We start from the raw sequence: 21833 nt of genomic DNA, 5'->3' as shown, positions 1-21833 counted from the left end.
TCTGTTAGATCTTTCTTTGTACAACATTATCAGTACAGTCGACCCCCTATAACACTATTGATAATTCTGTTTTATATGAATTCCACATTGTACGAGTCACTTAGATTTTACAAATACATGTGCCAAGCTGTGAACGGCTCACGTATTTGTTAAATCTAAGTGACTCGTACAACGTGGAATTTATATAAAACAGAATTATCAATAATGTTAAAGAGGGGTCGACTGTATTATTTTATTATGCAGAGAAGTTACATTATATCACATGGAATTCACTTTAAATGAATTTGCAAAAAATGAGGATTACTTATATAATCTGAAAAAATTAATGTTTTATTTTAAGTACAGTACCACTATCTTAAATATACTTTAATCAAAAATTAATTTTTTTAGCATTTACATTTTGAATGCGTGTTTAATTTTTTATCAAGTTTTAAAGTACATTTTACAAATATTCAAGTGTGATAGTGTCAAACATAGTATTCAGGCATATCATTCTAATGTTTTGAATATAACTGAAAATATGCAAAGAATTGGAGAAAATTTCTGATTATTAACAGAGTATTGCATGTCTGGAAATGTTGATAATGTGTAATGTGATAAATTATGAAAACTTATTGTTTTAAATGCCTTTCTTTCATCAGTTTAGTTTGTTTTATTATTATTTAAATGAGTTTGAGAATGCTAGCTTTTTTTTAATTAAGAAATAAAAAGAAATTTTATATGAAAAAATATGTTTTTAATATAATAGAAATTAAGTAAAAAATACTTTATAAAATAATAAGTATTGGGTCAAATTTTTTAATATTTGTTTAAAACACATTTTAAATATTGAAACCATCTGGCCAACAGAAACATTAATGTTTCTGTCAAAAGTTATGCCAGCTAAATTGTCTTACATGAAATTATCTGACATATTTTAACATTACAAATAGATATGATAAAATTATTATCTTATTGCAATAAATGTTCTATGCATAAAATAATTTAAATATCCAGAAAATTTTCATTTTTTAATTTAAATTTATTAAATTCGAATCACCAAGAAAGTTAGTGAAATTCTTTCTCCACCTTGTCAAAATTATTTTTTTCAACTAGTTATTTTAAGAAGATATTTATTTTGTGATTTCATAATGATTAGTTATAAACTAATCCTTCTGTTACTATTAATATCTGGCATTGAATCTAACCAGGACCTCTGCAGAAAACACCTACAAAAAGAGGCAGACCACCTATCAACCGTTCAAGATTGGAAACAAATCTTATAACTGATTATACGGAAACAAGAAGAACAGTTTCTTCAACTGCTACAGGTGAGAACTCTAATATTAATAATTTAACAGAATCCATTAATCCTGAAACATCCGACAACTGAACTGCAGAGTTATGGTCAACAATAGTTAAACTTATTGAAACAAGTAACAAAAAGATAGATAACCAATTTACGCTTATTTGGGATGAAATTAATAATATTCACACAGAAATTATTGATTTTAAAAAACAACTACAAGAGGTGAATGTTAAATATGAAAAAATTGAACTGGAATTGATTAAATTGCGTAGTTATAAAGAACAAATGCAATTTAGATTTGATGCTATGACTAATGTTATTAATAATAATAAATTAATTATCTATGATTGTGCAAATACTATGATAGACAAGAATCATAAAGAACTTCTGGATTTTCTTGCATTTGTTTTAAAAATGCCATGTATTAATAAAGAAGATATAAAATCTATTCATAATATACCTAATCCTAATATCAATATCAAATGTGTAACTTTAAAATCAGAACAAATACGTAATAATATACTGATGAACTATAATAGATTAAAACAAAATAAATTACTAGGAGAATGGCAGAATGTTAATCTGGCTGTGGATTTGGTTAAGGATTCTCGTTTAAGAAGGAAAATGCTTCTACCACATTATATTGACGTAAGAAAACGTGGATTTCAAATTAAATTAAGGGATGATTACTTTATGTTAAATCAGTACTTATAGTTTACTACAACATCATTTGGTTTATGCTGAAGATTTTTTAGAATATATTCCTTCAGAAAACTTAATAAATCAGACATCCCAACTAATATAAATGAAGAGAATGATAAGAGAAAAAAGCAACAAAATAACTTATTACGAATAATTAATTCGAATTGCCAAGGGTTAATAAAAAAAAAATCAATAGTAACAATTTTACTTATCTACTAAATAATAATCATGTTATAGGTCTTATGGAAACATGGACTACCTCTGCGATTACTAATTTATTTAAAAACAATGAACGATTTAATACTATTTCGACATTAGCTAAAAAACCTCAAGGACCAGGTTGCCCTTATGGAGGTTTGTTTGTTTATAAAAAAAATATTAGAGACATTAAATTCTGTCAAAACACTGATAATTATATATTGGTTATACTGCAAGTTAGCAACTCATCTATAATATTGTTATTCAAAAAACTTATAATAATTTTGTTGATTTACATNACCACATTATATTGACCTAAGGAAACGTGGATTTCAAATTAAATTAAGGGATGATTACTTTATGTTAAATCAGTACTTATAGTTTACTACAACATCATTTGGTTTATGCTGAAGATTTTTTAGAATATATTCCTTCAGAAAACTTAATAAATCAGACATTCCAACTAATATAAATGAAGAGAATGATAAGAGAAAAAAGCAACAAAATAACTTATTACGAATAATTAATTGGAACTGCCAAGGTCTAATAAAAAAAATCAATAGTAACAATTTTACTTATCTACTAAATAATAATCATGTTATAGGTCTTACGGAAACATGGACTACTACTCCGATTACTAATTTATTTAAAAACAATGATCGATTTAATACTATTTCGACATTAGCTAAAAAACCTGAAGGATCAGGTTGCCCTTATGGAGGTTTATGTTTGTTTATTAAAAAAAATATTGGAGACATTAAATTTTGTCAAAAAACTGATAATTACATATTGGTTATACTGCAAGTTACCAACTCATCTATAACATTGTTATTCAAAAAAACTTATAATAATTTTGTTGATTTACATACCATCAGAACAAATAGAAACTATGAATAAAATATTTGATCATTATGAAAAATTGAAATATATTCTCCATATGTTATAATTATAGGTGACATAAATGCCAGAATTGCTCAACAAATGGATACAATATACAATGGTCCAAATACATTAATCTGTAATATTCAAGAATCCAAAGATATAAAATATAATAAACTAGGAATGCAACTGTTAAACTATATTAGCCAATTACAACTATATATAATGAATGGAAGATTAGAATTTGACAGTCCTTTGGAATTTACATGCATAAACTATAATGGATGCTTGGTAATAGATTTGACTATTTGTTCAGCTCTAATGACAGATTTGTGTATGGGTCTAAAGGTTTTGAACTGTGATCTATCTGACCATTTTCCGACATGTACCTCTTTTGAGGTGTCAACTATTTCTGCTTTTGAAAAAGAATTTATATCTCAACAAACAATTTATTATAATTACCAAGCATATTTTTCACAAATTAGTGAACTTATCAAAATTACATAAAATAACAGACTAATCAAAGACAATGAAAAATACCTACAATTGATAAGTATAATTAAACAATTTATAAAAATTTGAAATGTTAAAGGACGGCAAATTTCAACATTTAAAAAACCCTGGTACGACTTGCAATGCTATACTGTGAAAAGAAAGAAAAATAAAACTTTACATCAATTTAGGCAAAATTATTCAAATGAATTATTTATGAACTATAAAAAATTAAAAACAATGTATGTTAATTTATTAAAATCAAAATTCTTAAATACTTTAAAAATTTGCAACATCAACTGATTACTACAAAAAATACAGATTTCTTCTGGACAACAATACAGAAATTAAGAAAGAAAAAATTAGGTCATCAAATAAACAGAAATATCAGCCTGGAAACAATATTTTAATAGATTTTCAGATATTGATTATCCATCAAACTTAAAAATTCCTAACTTGAATAATAGTCTGCTGGATTTACCGTTTACATATGACGAACTTGAGGATTCAATTCAAAAAATGAAATTAAAATCAGCTCCTGATATTGACTTGATAACTCCCAAATTTGTCAAATTTTTATCTCCTTCGGGCAAACAACTATTACTCAACTCATTCAATTACTTTTATAAAACATTTAAAATATCCAGAAATTTGGAATACTGCTAAACTAGTCATGATCTATAAAAAAGGACTTTGTACAGAACCTGAGAACTATCGTCCGATTGCTTTACTATCGGTGTTAAGGAAATGCTTTACATCCATCTTAGCTAACCGTTTTCAATGATGGACTCGTGAAAGTAATCTTAACTCTGAATTTCAATACACCTTTATTAAATCCAGGGGTACAGAATTTGCTATCTTCTTATTATCTTCAATTATTCAAATATATTTGCAGAAAAAATGTAGGAAAATATATGCAGCCTTCATCGATATCACCAAAGCCTTTGATTCTGTTCATGTTCCGAGATTGGTAAATAAATTAAAACAAAATGGTGTAGGCAATAGATTTTCAGATTCGATTATGTATCTTTTCTCTTCTTATAAACTTCATATTGTAAATGGTAACTTAACTAATCCAGAAATTATTAGAAATTAAGGAATACTTCAGGGTTTCTCCATATCTTTTTAATTTCTACATAAACGATATAAATAAATTATTTCATAAGGATAACGAAGGAATATACATTAATGGACGTTGTTTTCACTATATTTTATACACAGATGATCTAGTATTATTAGCACCAACTCGTATAACTTTACAGCATAAAATTAATAGAATAAATAAATATTTATCATCATTATATTTATCGATCAATGCTTCAAAAACAAAAATAACTATTTTTAGGAAGAATCTTAAACTATCTAATCAAGAAAAAGACCTCTATTTAGACAGCAGACCTCTTGAAACTAACAATAACAATATAAAATACCTGGGTATTACTTTTAGCTGGAATGGTTTATTTCAACAGCATTTAAACATCCTTACTACAAAAATCAATTCACTTATCAATAACACTATATGTTCAACATTAAAGATTTCTGATTTAAAACTCCAAATAAAATTTTTTAATGCTATAATTCTTCCTTCAATATTTTATGCCAGCCTGATCTGGGCTCTTGACCATTTTTATAAACTTGAAAAATTTCATATTACTTACTTACGTAAAATATTCAGGTTTGAGAGGACAGTACCAGGTTATTCTATTAAAGCAGAAACAAACAGAATTCAACTATTTCCTTGGTTTATAAAGAGACTAATAAAATTTTACTATTGACTTATAAATACAGATGATAAGAATATAAAATTTTTACACCAAAATATATATCAAACTAATGACTTAAATTCTACTAATCATACTTGGCAATATAAGTTTAATAATATACTTCGAACATATGGAATTTCAAGTGTGATATTCGAGAGATATGAAACAGATTGGAAAAATGGTTATACAATAATGATGGAATCGGCTATATCGCAATCAATTTTCAAGATCAAAATTCAATATTGAAATTAACTTATCATCATTGGTACCCCAAGATTTTAAAAATACCTTCCAATTCCTGTTTTATTATAACCAATATAAATATGAGCATTAAACGACTATTTTTACAACTTCATCTTAATAAATATTCTTTACTGGTTAATAATACTTACATAGATTTTACCAATCAAACTTGTTATTGGTGTAAGTCAAATAACTTTTCTGTGTCTCATCTATTGAAAGACTGTACAGCTATAAAAAAATATTGTCAAAAATATCAAATAATAGAAATTCTTGGTATGAATTACGATTCAAAATATACCTCAAGATTAACTAATTTATCAAAAATTAATATGTACAAACTAAACAACTTCTTTACTCGAATTACCAATATGTTTAATAATGATGATATTAATTAATTCCGGTTAACTGCATTTGACAATAATTTCATTTGCATACTTATTGGAAACATGTTTTTATTGTTATAATTGGTAATAACATATGTTGTATTTCTATTTACAAATTTATTGTTATTAAAATATTCCCCCTGTAACAAGGTTTGTACATCTCAGACATTTAGAGCAAGTTGAAATTTATAAGGCTGCCAGCAAATATACCTCCATTAACTTTTATGATGTAGATTCCTTCCCCTAGGGTGAANTTGGTGTAAGTCAAATAACTTTTCTGTGTCTCATCTATTGAAAGACTGTACAGCTATAAAAAAATATTGTCAAAAATATCAAATAATAGAAATTCTTGGTATGAATTACGATTCAAAATATACCTCAAGATTAACTAATTTATCAAAAATTAATATGTACAAACTAAACAACTTCTTTACTCGAATTACCAATATGTTTAATAATGATGATATTAATTAATTCTGGTTAACTGCATTTGACAATAATTTCATTTGCATACTTATTGGAAACATGTTTTTATTGTTATAATTGGTAATAACATATGTTGTATTTCTATTTACAAATTTATTGTTATTAAAATATTCCCCCTGTAACAAGGTTTGTACATCTCAGACATTTAGAGCAAGTTGAAATTTATAAGGCTGCCAGCAAATATACCTCCATTAACTTTTATGATGTAGATTCCTTCCCCTAGGGTGAAAGTCTTTTTAGAAATTGTAAACTTCTTACTATCCTCTGCTCCTCTCCTTTCTTTCTTACATGATCTTCCCTCTTCACACATGTACACAATCCCACACTGTTTTAATAGCTATGAGGTAATTTAACCTGATGATGTCCATTCAACATGGGTAAAAATGTTAGCTGTATTCCTTTTTTTCTGCTTGTTATTTGGTTTTGGTGACTTTTTTATCAAGTTTATCCAGTTGGTGTGAATTTTTATTTTTATTTTCTAGTTTCAGTTTAACCAGCATGTCAGTAACCTTGGGATTTCCGGCCTAATGCACTGATAACTCCCCCCCGTGATGAGCTTGGCATGGCAGCTTATCAGATGCTGAGTTAACAGAATTTCACTGTATTTATATTACTACTTAACTACAAAAGATGCAAAAGACAATTCAGATGATAGATTTGAACTATTAATCACTGGAGATTATTTTAAGTCATTATATGGTAAAAAATCCATTTAAAATTCTACTTTGAACACAACTAAACTAACCAGGGTTTTTGATTTTTTTATTTTCATTTTATAGATGGTTGTTTTAAATAAATAAGTTTTACTGTGTAAAAAATTCTCAAAAGTAAAAGAAAAAAAAAAGGAAAAATGACAGACTTGAACTACAAATATTTAGGAAATAACCTAATATTCTCATCTGAGCCATTCTAATCTGACAGTTATTAAAAGCTTGAAACATTTTGCAGTAGATTTAAAAGCACATAATTTTCTTCACTACTTCACTGAAAATAATCAATATTGATATAAAGAATAATATAATAAAAGTTTTTTATGATGATTTATATAAAAACCTAAGAATTCAAATTAAAGTGATCCATAGCATGCTGTAAATTAATCATTTGACATTCTGATTATTTAATTTAATGATATATGAGATCTTTTATGTTTTGAATTATTTAACTTTAACACAAAATTATAAATTTGGGGATCTTTTTGGACTACAATTTAAAAAAATTGTAGACCTATAAATTTCCTCTGTCGTTCATCTATCTGTCTTTCCTTAATCTCAAGAATGGAATTAGATAGATGAAATCCGAGACCAGATATGGAAACCTTAGGGGCAGGAGGCGCCGATTAATTATATATGAACTTCCAATGCAAAATGGAAGTCACGTTTTTTCAATTCACTTATTTTCACGTTATTTCAATTCAATTCAAAGCAGTTAATAGATGACCATCACAACTCTATTGGTAAAAGAAAAGTATGCTGTACAGGGACAAGACATTACTAATTTGAGGTGGCAAGCATATATTTTAAGTTAAATAAATTTAAAATATGATTAAAAATTTAGTCTGGCATTGTGATGATGTCACAATAAATAATTGCTCGTTAATTTTACATTGATATTCTACATTAACCTAGTTTAACAGCAATGACAGTTTTGATATATTGACATAATGTCTATGGTTAAACATATGTTTCCTGTATTTTGAACAGTATGGATTTTTAAAACCTCTGAATTCAAAATTTTAACCAAATTTTGTATTTTGTATATATATATAGACAAAAATACAGACTAAATACTGAATTTTTATACACATTAAAAGAATTTAAAACTTATGCTCTGTATTTTTTTTTTGTATTTGATATTCTAAAAGTCTGAAAATTTTTTTGCAGTTTATCAGATAAAATATTACAAGCGCTTAATACATAACAAGAAAGTAACTTAAATATCTATTTTTAAATTTTTTCATATTTTTGGTTTTTTTCTTTTTTTCAACAAATGAGCTAAAACATGGAAGATTTTTATTATTATAAACACTTAAAGTCTAAATTCTCATTAAAATTTGCATCTCTTTGTTTAATGATTAGAATGATTGAAAAATTTAAATAAATAATAGGCAACTCTATTTATTGATAAAGAATTTAATAAAGCCAAAACTAAAACATTAAAAGTTTCAACTAGTACTTTTGAAAGTTTTTATATCTGATATACTTAGAGAGATAGTCTAGAATACTCTTTGTGCTACTTGCCATGCATTTTCCCCTCTTATATCTGAAGTACATAGATGACATGCTCTTAACTTGGGATGGCATGCATAATATGTTTGTACAATTTATAGAATTTCTATCTTCTGTCTTCCCATCTATTATTAGAACAAGAGGATGATGATCAGTGCAGCATCTCTTTTCTAGATTTAGCCATACTCAGGGCGCACTTGTTACTTTCATTTGAGATTTATCAGAACTTTAACATGAATCTTTTTAGTCCTGCTCATCTTTTCAGTCAAGCATGTACAAAAATGTTTCAAATTTCCACTTTAACTGTAGGGTATGTTTTTATCCCTCTTTCCAATACCAAATAATGATAGATTTACAATGCATTGGTTTTGAATGTTTTATGCAAAATTTAAGTATCTCAATCATAACGTCCTTTGAACTCAATCCTGTTTTCACTATGATAGTTAAGAAAAAGTGCAAGTTTATGGGAAGTCCCATCCCTTATTTGGGTTATATTTCTTTAACATGTGGCATCCCTTTTTAGTGTATTTAAGTACACCACCCCTATTAGACCTCAACCAAATTTTCATAAATTATTCTACAATGATAGGAATTCTTACTGTTCACTAGAAAAGTCTGGGTTCTATGTGATTCCACTCAGTTCTGTGAATAGTTGCATCTATTACATCACATTGAGGATGTTAACTTGTCAACTCAAAGATAATCAGAAAGAGGTAAAGCAAACTAAACATACAACTGAGTTTATTTAGGGTAATGTTATCGGCATTTGAGCTTATATGAGCAGAAATGCACCTCCTCTATCAATACTCCAACAAGAAATTGCTCTGTATATAAGAAGCTTTATGTATTGCCAACAATGAGCCATGTAACCACAACATTAGAATTCTTGGGACATTGGATTTCCCCTTATAAGCTATTTAGTTGAGGTGCCTTTGTCATATTATGCTGATTGGTATTTGAGTTAGGTATTGACTTCTTTGGCTCAGCTATAGTCCTCTTTCCTTAGTGCTTTGTTTATGCATATTCTTGTTTCAATTTCAGTTTCTTCTGTCCAGATACTAATTATGTTGGTTTTATATTTTAATTTCAATTATTTTTAAAATTAAGGTATATCTTAATATTTGTTTTTGTTCTATTTATTCAAACAGATTTGTAATCTATTCCACTTTGTAATGAATCATTTGATTTTCAATTCTTCACTTGAGGATGATAGATGTGAAAACTGTTAGAACTGTAAAACTTTTAAATGTTTTAGCTTTGGTTTTATTAAATATGTTAACATCAATAAATAGCGTGGCTTATTGTTTATATTCTCTTTGATAAGTGCCATGAAGCTTCTAAGACTGAACAGTTAATTAACATATTCTTTTTCTTTAAATGGAAACATACAGAAACAGTAACTTGTTCTTTCAAGAAAAAGAATTAATGAGAAAAGCAAGGAATTTAAGCATTTAAGACAATATTTTTATCTTTACATTACCTGCATTTTACTAACCTTTACAATAAATACAGGATTAACAGTTAGTAAGAATAATATCATTAAATTTAAAATGCAGCTGGATTTAATATTAAGATAAATATTAAAGCCAGTTGCAAAATAAAATTAATTTAAATTAAAAATTCAATTTCTTTCTTTTTATTGGTTTACTATAGGAAAATTAAATTAAAATAATTCCATATGTTAAATTCATAAATTTACATAACATCTGTGTATATTTGCAATAAAAGAAAAACAAATTATAATTTATTATTTGCTTTAAAATTAAAAATAGTAAATTTAAAGCCAGAGGATTTGCTAAATTAATGGGCTATGATTAACCGAAGTTAATAATAATATACAAAGTAATATGTCTAGAGGTAGATGGTCAAGTTGCCATTTTATGATAATTTCAATAATTATAATAAAATTATTATTAACTAGAAATTTTCCCTGCTTAGCATGACAGACTACTTTCTCATAGAAAGATTGAGGAATTGAAAAAGAGTACAAATTTCAAGAAATTCAAGAATAGCTAATCTTTCTACAAATTAAATAGTCTATACTGCCTGTTGAAGCATAGTTAATGCATAATACATTTTAAATAATAGGCTCATTATATTACTTATATTACTGATTATCTGATTGGATAATAAATGTAATGTGGTCTTAAAAAGTTTTTCTCTTTAAATGTTGTAAAAATGACATGATGTGGCTATCTTTTTTAAAAGTTTAAATTTAATGAAGTAAGTTTAAAATATGCCATTTGCCAAAATATTTTAAAATGTAACTTAAGAGAAATGCCGTCATCAAGCATGAACTAAATGGCGTCACTGCAACATAAGTGAGATCATCGATCCAAAATTGATAAAATGTTTACTCTATAGATAATAATTCTGCAAATTAAGTAGCCTATACTTTCTGTCTGAATATAACCAAAATTTCATCCGGATTGGACAAAAATTGCAGGAGTTATAAGAAATTTCAAGCACACACAGATGACAGCTTTATATTTATATTTAAATTTATATTATTAAATAAATTTTCTTCCAGAAACTCTAAATTAAAATTACTCTATTATAATTATTAAAATTATCATGAGATGGCAGCTTAACCACCTACCTCCAGATAACTTACTTTGTTTATAATTATTAACTTNCAAAAATATCAAATAATAGAAATTCTTGGTATGAACTACGATTCAAAATATACCTCAAGATTAACTAATTTATCAAAAATTAATATGTACAAACTAAACAACTTCTTTACTCGAATTACCAATATGTTTAATAATGATGATATTAATTAATTCTGGTTAACTGCATTTGACAATAATTTCATTTGCATACTTATTGGAGACATGTTTTTATTGTTATAATTGGTAATAACATATGTTGTATTTCTATTTACAAATTTATTGTTGTTAAAATATTCCCCCTGTAACAAGGTTTGTACATCTCAGACATTTAGAGCAAGTTGAAATTTATAAGGCTGCCAGCAAATATACCTCCATTAACTTTTATGATGTAGATTCCTTCCCCTAGGGTGAAAGTCTTTTTAGAAATTGTAAACTTCTTACTATCCTCTGCTCCTCTCCTTTCTTTCTTACATGATCTTCCCTCTTCACACATGTACACAATCCCACACTGTTTTAATAGCTATGGGGTAATTTAACCTGATGATGTCCATTCAACATGGGTAAAAATGTTAGCTGTATTCCTTTTTTTCTGCTTGTTATTTGGTTTTGGTGACTTTTTTATCAAGTTTATCCAGTTGGTGTGAATTTTTATTTTTATTTTCTAGTTTCAGTTTAACCAGCATGTCAGTAACCTTGGGGTTTCCGGCCTAATGCACTGATAACTTCCCCCCGTGATGAGCTTGGCATGGCAGCTTATCAGATGCTGAGTTAACAGAATTTCACTGTATTTATATTACTACTTAACTACAAAAGATGCAAAAGACAATTCAGATGATAGATTTGAACTATTAATCACTGGAGATTATTTTAAGTCATTATATGGTAAAAAATCCATTTAAAATTCTACTTTGAACACAACTGAACTAACCAGGGTTTTTGATTTTTATATTTTCATTTTATAGATGGTTGTTTTAAATAAATAAGTTTTACTGTGTAAACAATTATCAAAAGTAAAAGAAAAAAAAAGGAAAAATGACAGACTTGAACTACACATATTTAGGAAATAACCTAATATTCTCATCTGAGCCATTCTAATCTGACAGTTATTAAAAGCTTGAAACATTTTGCAGTAGATTTAAAAGCACATAATTTTCTTCACTACTTCACTGAAAATAATCAATATTGATATAAAGAATAATATAATAAAAGTTTTTTATGATGATTTATATAAAAACCTAAGAATTCAAATTAAAGTGATCCATAGCATGCTGTAAATTAATCATTTGACATTCTGATTATTTAATTTAATGATATATGAGATCTTTTATGTTTTGAATTATTTAACTTTAACACAAAATTATAAATTTGGGGATCTTTTTGGACTACAATTTAAAAAAATTGTAGACCTATAAATTTCCTCTGTCGTTCATCTATCTGTCTTTCCTTAATCTCAAGAATGGAATTAGATAGATGAAATCCGAGACCAGATATGGAAACCTTAGGGGCAGGAGGCGCCGATTAATTATATATGAACTTCCAATGCAAAATGGAAGTCACGTTTTTTCAATTCACTTATTTTCACGTTATTTCAATTCAATTCAAAGCAGTTAATAGATGACCATCACAACTCTATTGGTAAAAGAAAAGTATGCTGTACAGGGACAAGACATTACTAATTTGAGGTGGCAAGCATATATTTTAAGTTAAATAAATTTAAAATATGATTAAAAATTTAGTCTGGCATTGTGATGATGTCACAATAAATAATTGCTCGTTAATTTTACATTGATATTCTACATTAACCTAGTTTAACAGCAATGACAGTTTTGATATATTGACATAATGTCTATGGTTAAACATATGTTTCCTGTATTTTGAACAGTATGGATTTTTAAAACCTCTGAATTCAAAATTTTAACCAAATTTTGTATTTTGTATATATATATAGACAAAAATACAGACTAAATACTGAATTTTTATACACATTAAAAGAATTTAAAACTTATGCTCTGTATTTTTTTTTTGTATTTGATATTCTAAAAGTCTGAAAATTTTTTTGCAGTTTATCAGATAAAATATTACAAGCGCTTAATACATAACAAGAAAGTAACTTAAATATCTATTTTTAAATTTTTTCAGATTTTTGGTTTTTTTCTTTTTTTCAACAAATGAGCTAAAACATGGAAGATTTTTATTATTATAAACACTTAAAGTCTAAATTCTCATTAAAATTTGCATCTCTTTGTTTAATGATTAGAATGATTGAAAAATTTAAATAAATAATAGGCAACTCTATTTATTGATAAAGAATTTAATAAAGCCAAAACTAAAACATTAAAAGTTTCAACTAGTACTTTTGAAAGTTTTTATATCTGATATACTTAGAGAGATAGTCTAGAATACTCTTTGTGCTACTTGCCATGCATTTTCCCCTCTTATATCTGAAGTACATAGATGACATGCTCTTAACTTGGGATGGCATGCATAATATGTTTGTACAATTTATAGAATTTCTATCTTCTGTCTTCCCATCTATTATTAGAACAAGAGGATGATGATCAGTGCAGCATCTCTTTTCTAGATTTAGCCATACTCAGGGCGCACTTGTTACTTTCATTTGACATTTATCAGAACTTTAACATGAATCTTTTTAGTCCTGCTCATCTTTTCAGTCAAGCATGTACAAAAATGTTTCAAATTTCCACTTTAACTGTAGGGTATGTTTTTATCCCTCTTTCCAATACCAAATAATGATAGATTTACAATGCATTGGTTTTGAATGTTTTATGCAAAATTTAAGTATCTCAATCATAACGTCCTTTGAACTCAATCCTGTTTTCACTATGATAGTTAAGAAAAAGTGCAAGTTTATGGGAAGTCCCATCCCTTATTTGGGTTATATTTCTTTAACATGTGGCATCCCTTTTTAGTGTATTTAAGTACACCACCCCTATTAGACCTCAACCAAATTTTCATAAATTATTCTACAATGATAGGAATTCTTACTGTTCACTAGAAAAGTCTGGGTTCTATGTGATTCCACTCAGTTCTGTGAATAGTTGCATCTATTACATCACATTGAGGATGTTAACTTGTCAACTCAAAGATAATCAGAAAGAGGTAAAGCAAACTAAACATACAACTGAGTTTATTTAGGGTAATGTTATCGGCATTTGAGCTTATATGAGCAGAAATGCACCTCCTCTATCAATACTCCAACAAGAAATTGCTCTGTATATAAGAAGCTTTATGTATTGCCAACAATGAGCCATGTAACCACAACATTAGAATTCCTGGGACATTGGATTTCCCCTTATAAGCTATTTAGTTGAGGTGCCTTTGTCATATTAGAGAGGTTGAGGCGCACGTTTTAAACGTGTAAACGTGTACGTGTGATGTTCGGCGCCGCTTTCCCTTAAGCCTAAAAGTTTGACGATAGTGTTTGGAATGTCGAGCGTAATTCCACTGACTATCCAAACACCATTGTCAAACTTTTAGGCTTACGGGAAAGCGGCGCCGAACGTCACACGTACACGTTTACACGTTTAAAACGTGCGCCTCAACCTCTCTATTATGCTGATTGGTATTTGAGTTAGGTATTGACTTCTTTGGCTCAGCTATAGTCCTCTTTCCTTAGTGCTTTGTTTATGCATATTCTTGTTTCAATTTCAGTTTCTTCTGTCCAGATNGTAGATGGTCAAGTTGCCATTTTATGATAATTTCAATAATTATAATAAAATTATTATTAACTAGAAATTTTCCCTGCTTAGCATGACAGACTACTTTCTCATAGAAAGATTGAGGAATTGAAAAAGAGTACAAATTTCAAGAAATTCAAGAATAGCTAATCTTTCTACAAATTAAATAGTCTATACTGCCTGTTGAAGCATAGTTAATGCATAATACATTTTAAATAATAGGCTCATTATATTACTTATATTACTGATTATCTGATTGGATAATAAATGTAATGTGGTCTTAAAAAGTTTTTCTCTTTAAATGTTGTAAAAATGACATGATGTGGCTATCTTTTTTAAAAGTTTAAATTTAATGAAGTAAGTTTAAAATATGCCATTTGCCAAAATATTTTAAAATGTAACTTAAGAGAAATGCCGTCATCAAGCATGAACTAAATGGCGTCACTGCAACATAAGTGAGATCATCGATCCAAAATTGATAAAATGTTTACTCTATAGATAATAATTCTGCAAATTAAGTAGCCTATACTTTCTGTCTGAATATAACCAAAATTTCATCCGGATTGGACAAAAATTGCAGGAGTTATAAGAAATTTCAAGCACACACAGATGACAGCTTTATATTTATATTTAAATTTATATTATTAAATAAATTTTCTTCCAGAAACTCTAAATTAAAATTACTCTATTATAATTATTAAAATTATCATGAGATGGCAGCTTAACCACCTACCTCCAGATAACTTACTTTGTTTATAATTATTAACTTAGCCTAATCATAACCCAATAATTTGGCTGATTATCTGGCTTTAATTGCAGTTATTTAGTTGTATATATAGTAAATTTAATGAAAACTTCAATAAAATTGATATATTTTTAAAATAAAATCAATGAAATTAAAAACACCTATTATTATAATTTTTAATAAGATTTAAGTAAATAATAGATATTTACTTTAATGGATTTAATGTTAAGTCTGGTTTATCAAAACTAAATATTTTTTTGAAGCAGTATGAAGTTTCAATATTTAAACACCAGATTCAAATAATTATCTTCACATGCTGGCATAATATGATAATATGCCAATTTAAGTAAATATAAATGCATGTTGCTAAATTAATTTTAAAGGATTGTTTTGAATTTATGATGCTTAATTAATGCTGTTAGATGGGTAGTATTTTCACCAAGTTAATTTAGAAGTTTTAGAGAAACATTTGCTTCAGTGTAATAGGATATATTCACAAAACAGTGTGTAGTGATGCACAACAATGCAGGAATGTTTTACTTATTTGTAAAAGATTTATATATAGGAAAAATTTGAAATATTTTAAAGGTATTGAATTTATCATCATTCAATTATGTGAAATCATTCATGTGACAGTATTAAAGCCAATTGATGGCCAGATTATATGAGGCTATATTACTGCTACTATTAATTAATAATTAAATGCTAAATTGTGGGAGTTGTGGGTTTGAGTCCTACTTTGGGCCAATTCTTTTCTTCTAGAATCTTTTAAATTCATTATTAAAATGTTAATTTAATTGTAATTATTAAATTTAGCAAGATATGGCACCTAACATCTATCTCTAGTGCCAAATTATTTAGCATTTACTTATTAGTTTATTATAAAAAATTATATGTTGATATGCATTACATATACACTTGTGTGTACTGTTCAATATTTTGTATGACATTAATAAATTAATCAATATAATTGTCATCAAATGTATGATAGATTTAATAAAGCACTTAAGATTACTAATGCAAACATGAGTGAAATTCTATGAAAGTTTTCAACAAATAAACATCCATTAACCTAATTTTTGGTGTTAAAGTTACCAACAGTGATTCAATAAATTAAATATATATTTTTTTTTTTGTATGTAATAATTTTTAAAAATAGTAAATTTAAAGCCAGAGGATTTGCTAAATTAATGGGCTATGATTAACCGAAGTTAATAATAATATACAAAGTAATATGTCTAGAGGTAGATGGTCAAGTTGCCATTTTATGATAATTTCAATAATTATAATAAAATTATTATTAACTAGAAATTTTCCCTGCTTAGCATGACAGACTACTTTCTCATAGAAAGATTGAGGAATTGAAAAAGAGTACAAATTTCAAGAAATTCAAGAATAGCTAATCTTTCTACAAATTAAATAGTCTATACTGCCTGTTGAAGCATAGTTAATGCATAATACATTTTAAATAATAGGCTCATTATATTACTTATATTACTGATTATCTGATTGGATAATAAATGTAATGTGGTCTTAAAAAGTTTTTCTCTTTAAATGTTGTAAAAATGACATGATGTGGCTATCTTTTTTAAAAGTTTAAATTTAATGAAGTAAGTTTAAAATATGCCATTTGCCAAAATATTTTAAAATGTAACTTAAGAGAAATGCCGTCATCAAGCATGAACTAAATGGCGTCACTGCAACATAAGTGAGATCATCGATCCAAAATTGATAAAATGTTTACTCTATAGATAATAATTCTGCAAATTAAGTAGCCTATACTTTCTGTCTGAATATAACCAAAATTTCATCCGGATTGGACAAAAATTGCAGGAGTTATAAGAAATTTCAAGCACACACAGATGACAGCTTTATATNGTAAATCAATATATTAATTCCCATTTTATTTTTCTAGAATTGTAATAAAATAAAAATATGATAAACCTTAATGAGAAACATTAATTAAAGTTATTTATTCTTATATTTTTTCATATACTGTACATACATAATCATCATTGTATATTCATTAGCATATTACAGTATTTTATAAGTTGTTTTCCATGTAATTGAAGACTGTCTCATCTCTAAAATCACACTGTGTCAATGGCTGCACACCTTAGAGTTATGAAGGAGTACATGTCAGGAGTTGCAATTTGGCACAGAATATTTGGTGCCAAAATCATGCACACATAAAAAAAATCAGACTTGTAGGTATTCAGGGGACCAAGAACTCTGGGTCAAAATAAAATACAAAATGATGAGACTGTTTCTACAAACAGGCATGAGTGCGAGATTTGCGCATGCGTTGCTCGCGCTCTCCAAGACAGTCTCATCCCAAGAATGGCTTCGCTATTTTTCTTGTTAATTTGTTTTACAGATCTTTGGTCTTATACTGAAATCCTTCAATATCAACCAATCAACTAATCCAAAAATTTAGTTCAAACAAATATTATATAAAGGATTTGAAAAATAGAATGGTATATAAAAGAAAGTACNCAATTATGTGAAATCATTCATGTGACAGTATTAAAGCCAATTGATGGCCAGATTATATGAGGCTATATTACTGCTACTATTAATTAATAATTAAATGCTAAATTGTGGGAGTTGTGGGTTTGAGTCCTACTTTGGGCCAATTCTTTTCTTCTAGAATCTTTTAAATTCATTATTAAAATGTTAATTTAATTGTAATTATTAAATTTAGCAAGATATGGCACCTAACATCTATCTCTAGTGCCAAATTATTTAGCATTTACTTATTAATACTGGTAATAACAATAATATAGTCTGATTTAATCCTACAATTATTTGGCTTTAATATCTATCTATCTGGTTTTAGATGTTGATATTTGCAGATATCTTCAGTATTATTAAATTATATTGATTTTGTTATACTTACAAAACAAATATGAATTAAAATTAATTATAAAAATGTTTATTGTTATACATCAGAATAAATATTTTTTTTTTTTTTAGAACGATGTTCTGGTGCTCCCATTGGCAATGCTTCCCATAATCGCTGCCACTTACAAATGAATGGTACACAAGAACCAGGTATGCTGTCTTAAAATATGATATTTCAATTTATCAATCAAACTGAATTTCTGGTAATTATTGTAATTTTCTTCTAGCATAATAATTTGTTTTAAATGACATTATGATAATTCCCAATGAAATGAGAATTCTCTTTGATGCCAATTGAAGATATTTTGTGATTGGAGATAGAGTAATTTACATTGAAAATTTAATATTTTATTGTTAATTTTTTTTGTCTAATCACAGACATGTCATTATTTAGAAAATGCTGGTAGAAGTTTATATTAAAAAATGTTCGTAATAAAATATCAAACCTTAAACTAGTTCATCTTAAATACAAATTGAGTTTATTTCCAGAAAATTTTAGCCATTAGATTATTTTTTCACTTCTACTGTAATAATTTGTTATAAAAAATTACTTTGTATACTATTTGTAATAAAAAATTACTTTAATTTTTTATGAAAATTTATTAAAACAAAATTTTCAAATTTTTTATATCCTTCAAAAATATTTTTACATATTTCATGCTATTTAGAAGTCAAATATGAAAGGAATATATATATATATGTTTTAATCATATATATGTACACCTCAACTTCATTATTACATGGTGCTCAGGATTCAGAGAATCATTACATTGTTGATATAAGCAGATTGTGTTAGAGAATTCTAGCCACTATTTTGCATTAAACATATCTGCTGACAATTCACATAAATCTTGTTTTTGTGAAGGATAATGCATATACATATAATAATATTGTGTGTTCACATGGAATACAGAGTGCACATTCAATAATCTAAAAGAATTAAGTATATAAAACATTGCAAAGCCCGATATATAGGCATTTGTTTGGTTAATGTATATAGAAACATAACTAAACACTTGCCTTAAATAATCAGGCTATAACTCAACTAATTTAATGATTAATACTAAGTAATTTGCTACTAGAGGTAGACATTAGGTACCATCTCTTAACTAAATTAATAATTATAATTTTAATAATTTATTAAATATCGTATATCTGCGCAGATAAGACGAGGTATAAATTTTTGTTGAAGTTTTATAGTTTTAACATATATCTGTCCTATAAGACTACTCCCAAACTATCAACAGCCTATGAATTTAGTTTAGATCAGTGATCATCATCTGGATAATAACACTGTATAGCATATACAAAATTATGTCCTATTCGTAATTTTTTGAAAGAACTTCAAATTTTATTTTCTTGCATCTGGCAGCACTGCCTTTCGATTGTTGCAAACATTCACACTGATTCGGGCATTCGGGTAATGACCTTAACTATTCACAAAAATTGTATGGACTATTCTATTTTGTGGACATACCCTACTCTCTACTAGTAAATAATTACAGTTTTTCCATTTTTTATAATGATTTTAATTTATATAAATTTCAATCTAATTTTTGTTTGTATCTGTCCTATAAGATGACTCTGGATTTTGGGGTTCTTTTTTATGATTCAACTATTGTCTTATCTGTGCAGATATACAGTAATTTTCAGTAAAGGCATAAGCAGTTTAATTCGAAGATTTTATGGAAATAAAATGAAAATGGGTATCATGTATATCATGTACAGTAGAACCTCGATTATCCGGACTAATTGGGGATGAAGGTAGTCCGGATAAGGAAAAATCCGGATAATCGAAACAAATACTTTAATTTGTCTTTTAATAATAATACAACACGTTTTCTTTTCGATGACATATCGGTAATATTAAAAGTAAATACTGTATTTAAATCGTGATCAAATTTTCAAGAAACAAACGTTCGTATTGAATTTGGACTACTACTGACCAACGCTAACAGACTACCTATTGTTTAAAAGGCCCTCTGGTGGCGCAAGAAGACGGATTTTATAAAATAAAAAGCAGTTGAAACTGCATTTTTATGAATAAAAATTTGACAAACTATTTATCGTTTTATGACGAGTAAAATTTTTTCGTCGCGTTCGCGGCTTTTAAGTAATGCATAAACCTTCGAGGCGCGAGGCCCTTCGGACCGCGAGGCATAGGCGGTGGCCCACGTCGTCCATGCCTTACGCCGCCCTTGGTCATAGAAATGATGTAATTTGAATATAAATTATTTATAAATACGTATGTCAAGTTATATTTTTATTACGACAGAAAATATATTTAAGAGTTTACGACCACTGTGCCGGGTGAAACGTTGTTGAAACAAAAAATGTTATGCATTCCATCACGTACATAAAGAGTGTCGTAATTCGCCAAGTACAAATCAGCAAATTCGTAAAATTTTTGTTTATTTTGAACAATCCGGATAATCGAAAATCCGGATAATGGAGGTCCGGATAATGGAGGTTCTACTGTATTTGCAATAAGATGATAATATCAACATGCATTCAGAAAAGATTCACTTTATGTTTATTAATTAAAAAACATAAAAATTGGGGAGGCATTTATAAGCACATTCAATTGTAAAATCAGATTTATATTGTAATGAAGTTCAGCTGTATACAAATATGTTTATGCTTGCATGTGCACACACATTATTAACCCTTCGGTGGGCGCCCCAGCGGCAAATTGCCACAAAATAATAATAAATTCGTTTGTTTGACGTTGTACTTAATTATTGTGGAAATACGTCATAGTATTCTCTCTTCATATTACAAGTTACAATTTATCTTTGAAATCGGGTCAGTTATGCTAACCGTTTAGCTGTTACTGGACTTTGAATCAAGTCGTACCTAATTTGCGTTGTAACTGCCGCTACGCGCCCTGTCATGTAACTAAAATATCAGTATACGTTTATATATATGTGTTTAATTTTTTTAATAAAGTAAGTCAATATTTGCAAGTTTATTAAATAAATATATTAAATTAACACTATTGTAAGTTTCTATAAATTTTTAAATTTATATTAGTTTATATTTTTCAAAAATATAAGGGAAACAAAGAGCAATCCAAAGTAGCGGCAAAAACCTAGAATTTGTTTTATTTGTGGCATACTCAAAAACAATAGGAAAAAATCAATTTGTCAGAAATGAGTAGAAATATTTGCAAGAAGAATCGGAATATGGTGATTATATGTGCCATGTGTGAA

General features: G+C 27.4%; 1 protein-coding gene across 3 annotated transcripts in view; it reads left to right on the top strand.

The window, feature by feature from the left end:
- Positions 1-21833, top strand: part of LOC111618427 (forkhead box protein J3-like) — a 96508-nt gene that overhangs the window by 65227 nt on the left and 9448 nt on the right. For 2 of the 3 annotated variants that reach the window (XM_023359967.1, XM_023359966.1), the window contains exons 6-7: positions 1191-1310; positions 18694-18771. In XM_023359967.1, coding sequence (XP_023215735.1) covers positions 1191-1310; positions 18694-18771 — 198 coding nt within the window. The remainder of the gene's footprint in view (positions 1-1190; positions 1311-18693; positions 18772-21833) is intronic. The other variant, XM_023359969.1, reaches the window with a different exon arrangement.

This window comes from Centruroides sculpturatus, unplaced genomic scaffold (assembly GCF_000671375.1).
Source record: "Centruroides sculpturatus isolate CEXI.00-Female unplaced genomic scaffold, Cexi_2.0 scaffold10, whole genome shotgun sequence".
NCBI lineage: Eukaryota > Metazoa > Arthropoda > Arachnida > Scorpiones > Buthidae > Centruroides > Centruroides sculpturatus.
Note: the sequence above shows the minus strand (reverse complement) of the source record. Positions and strands in the feature narration are given on the sequence as shown.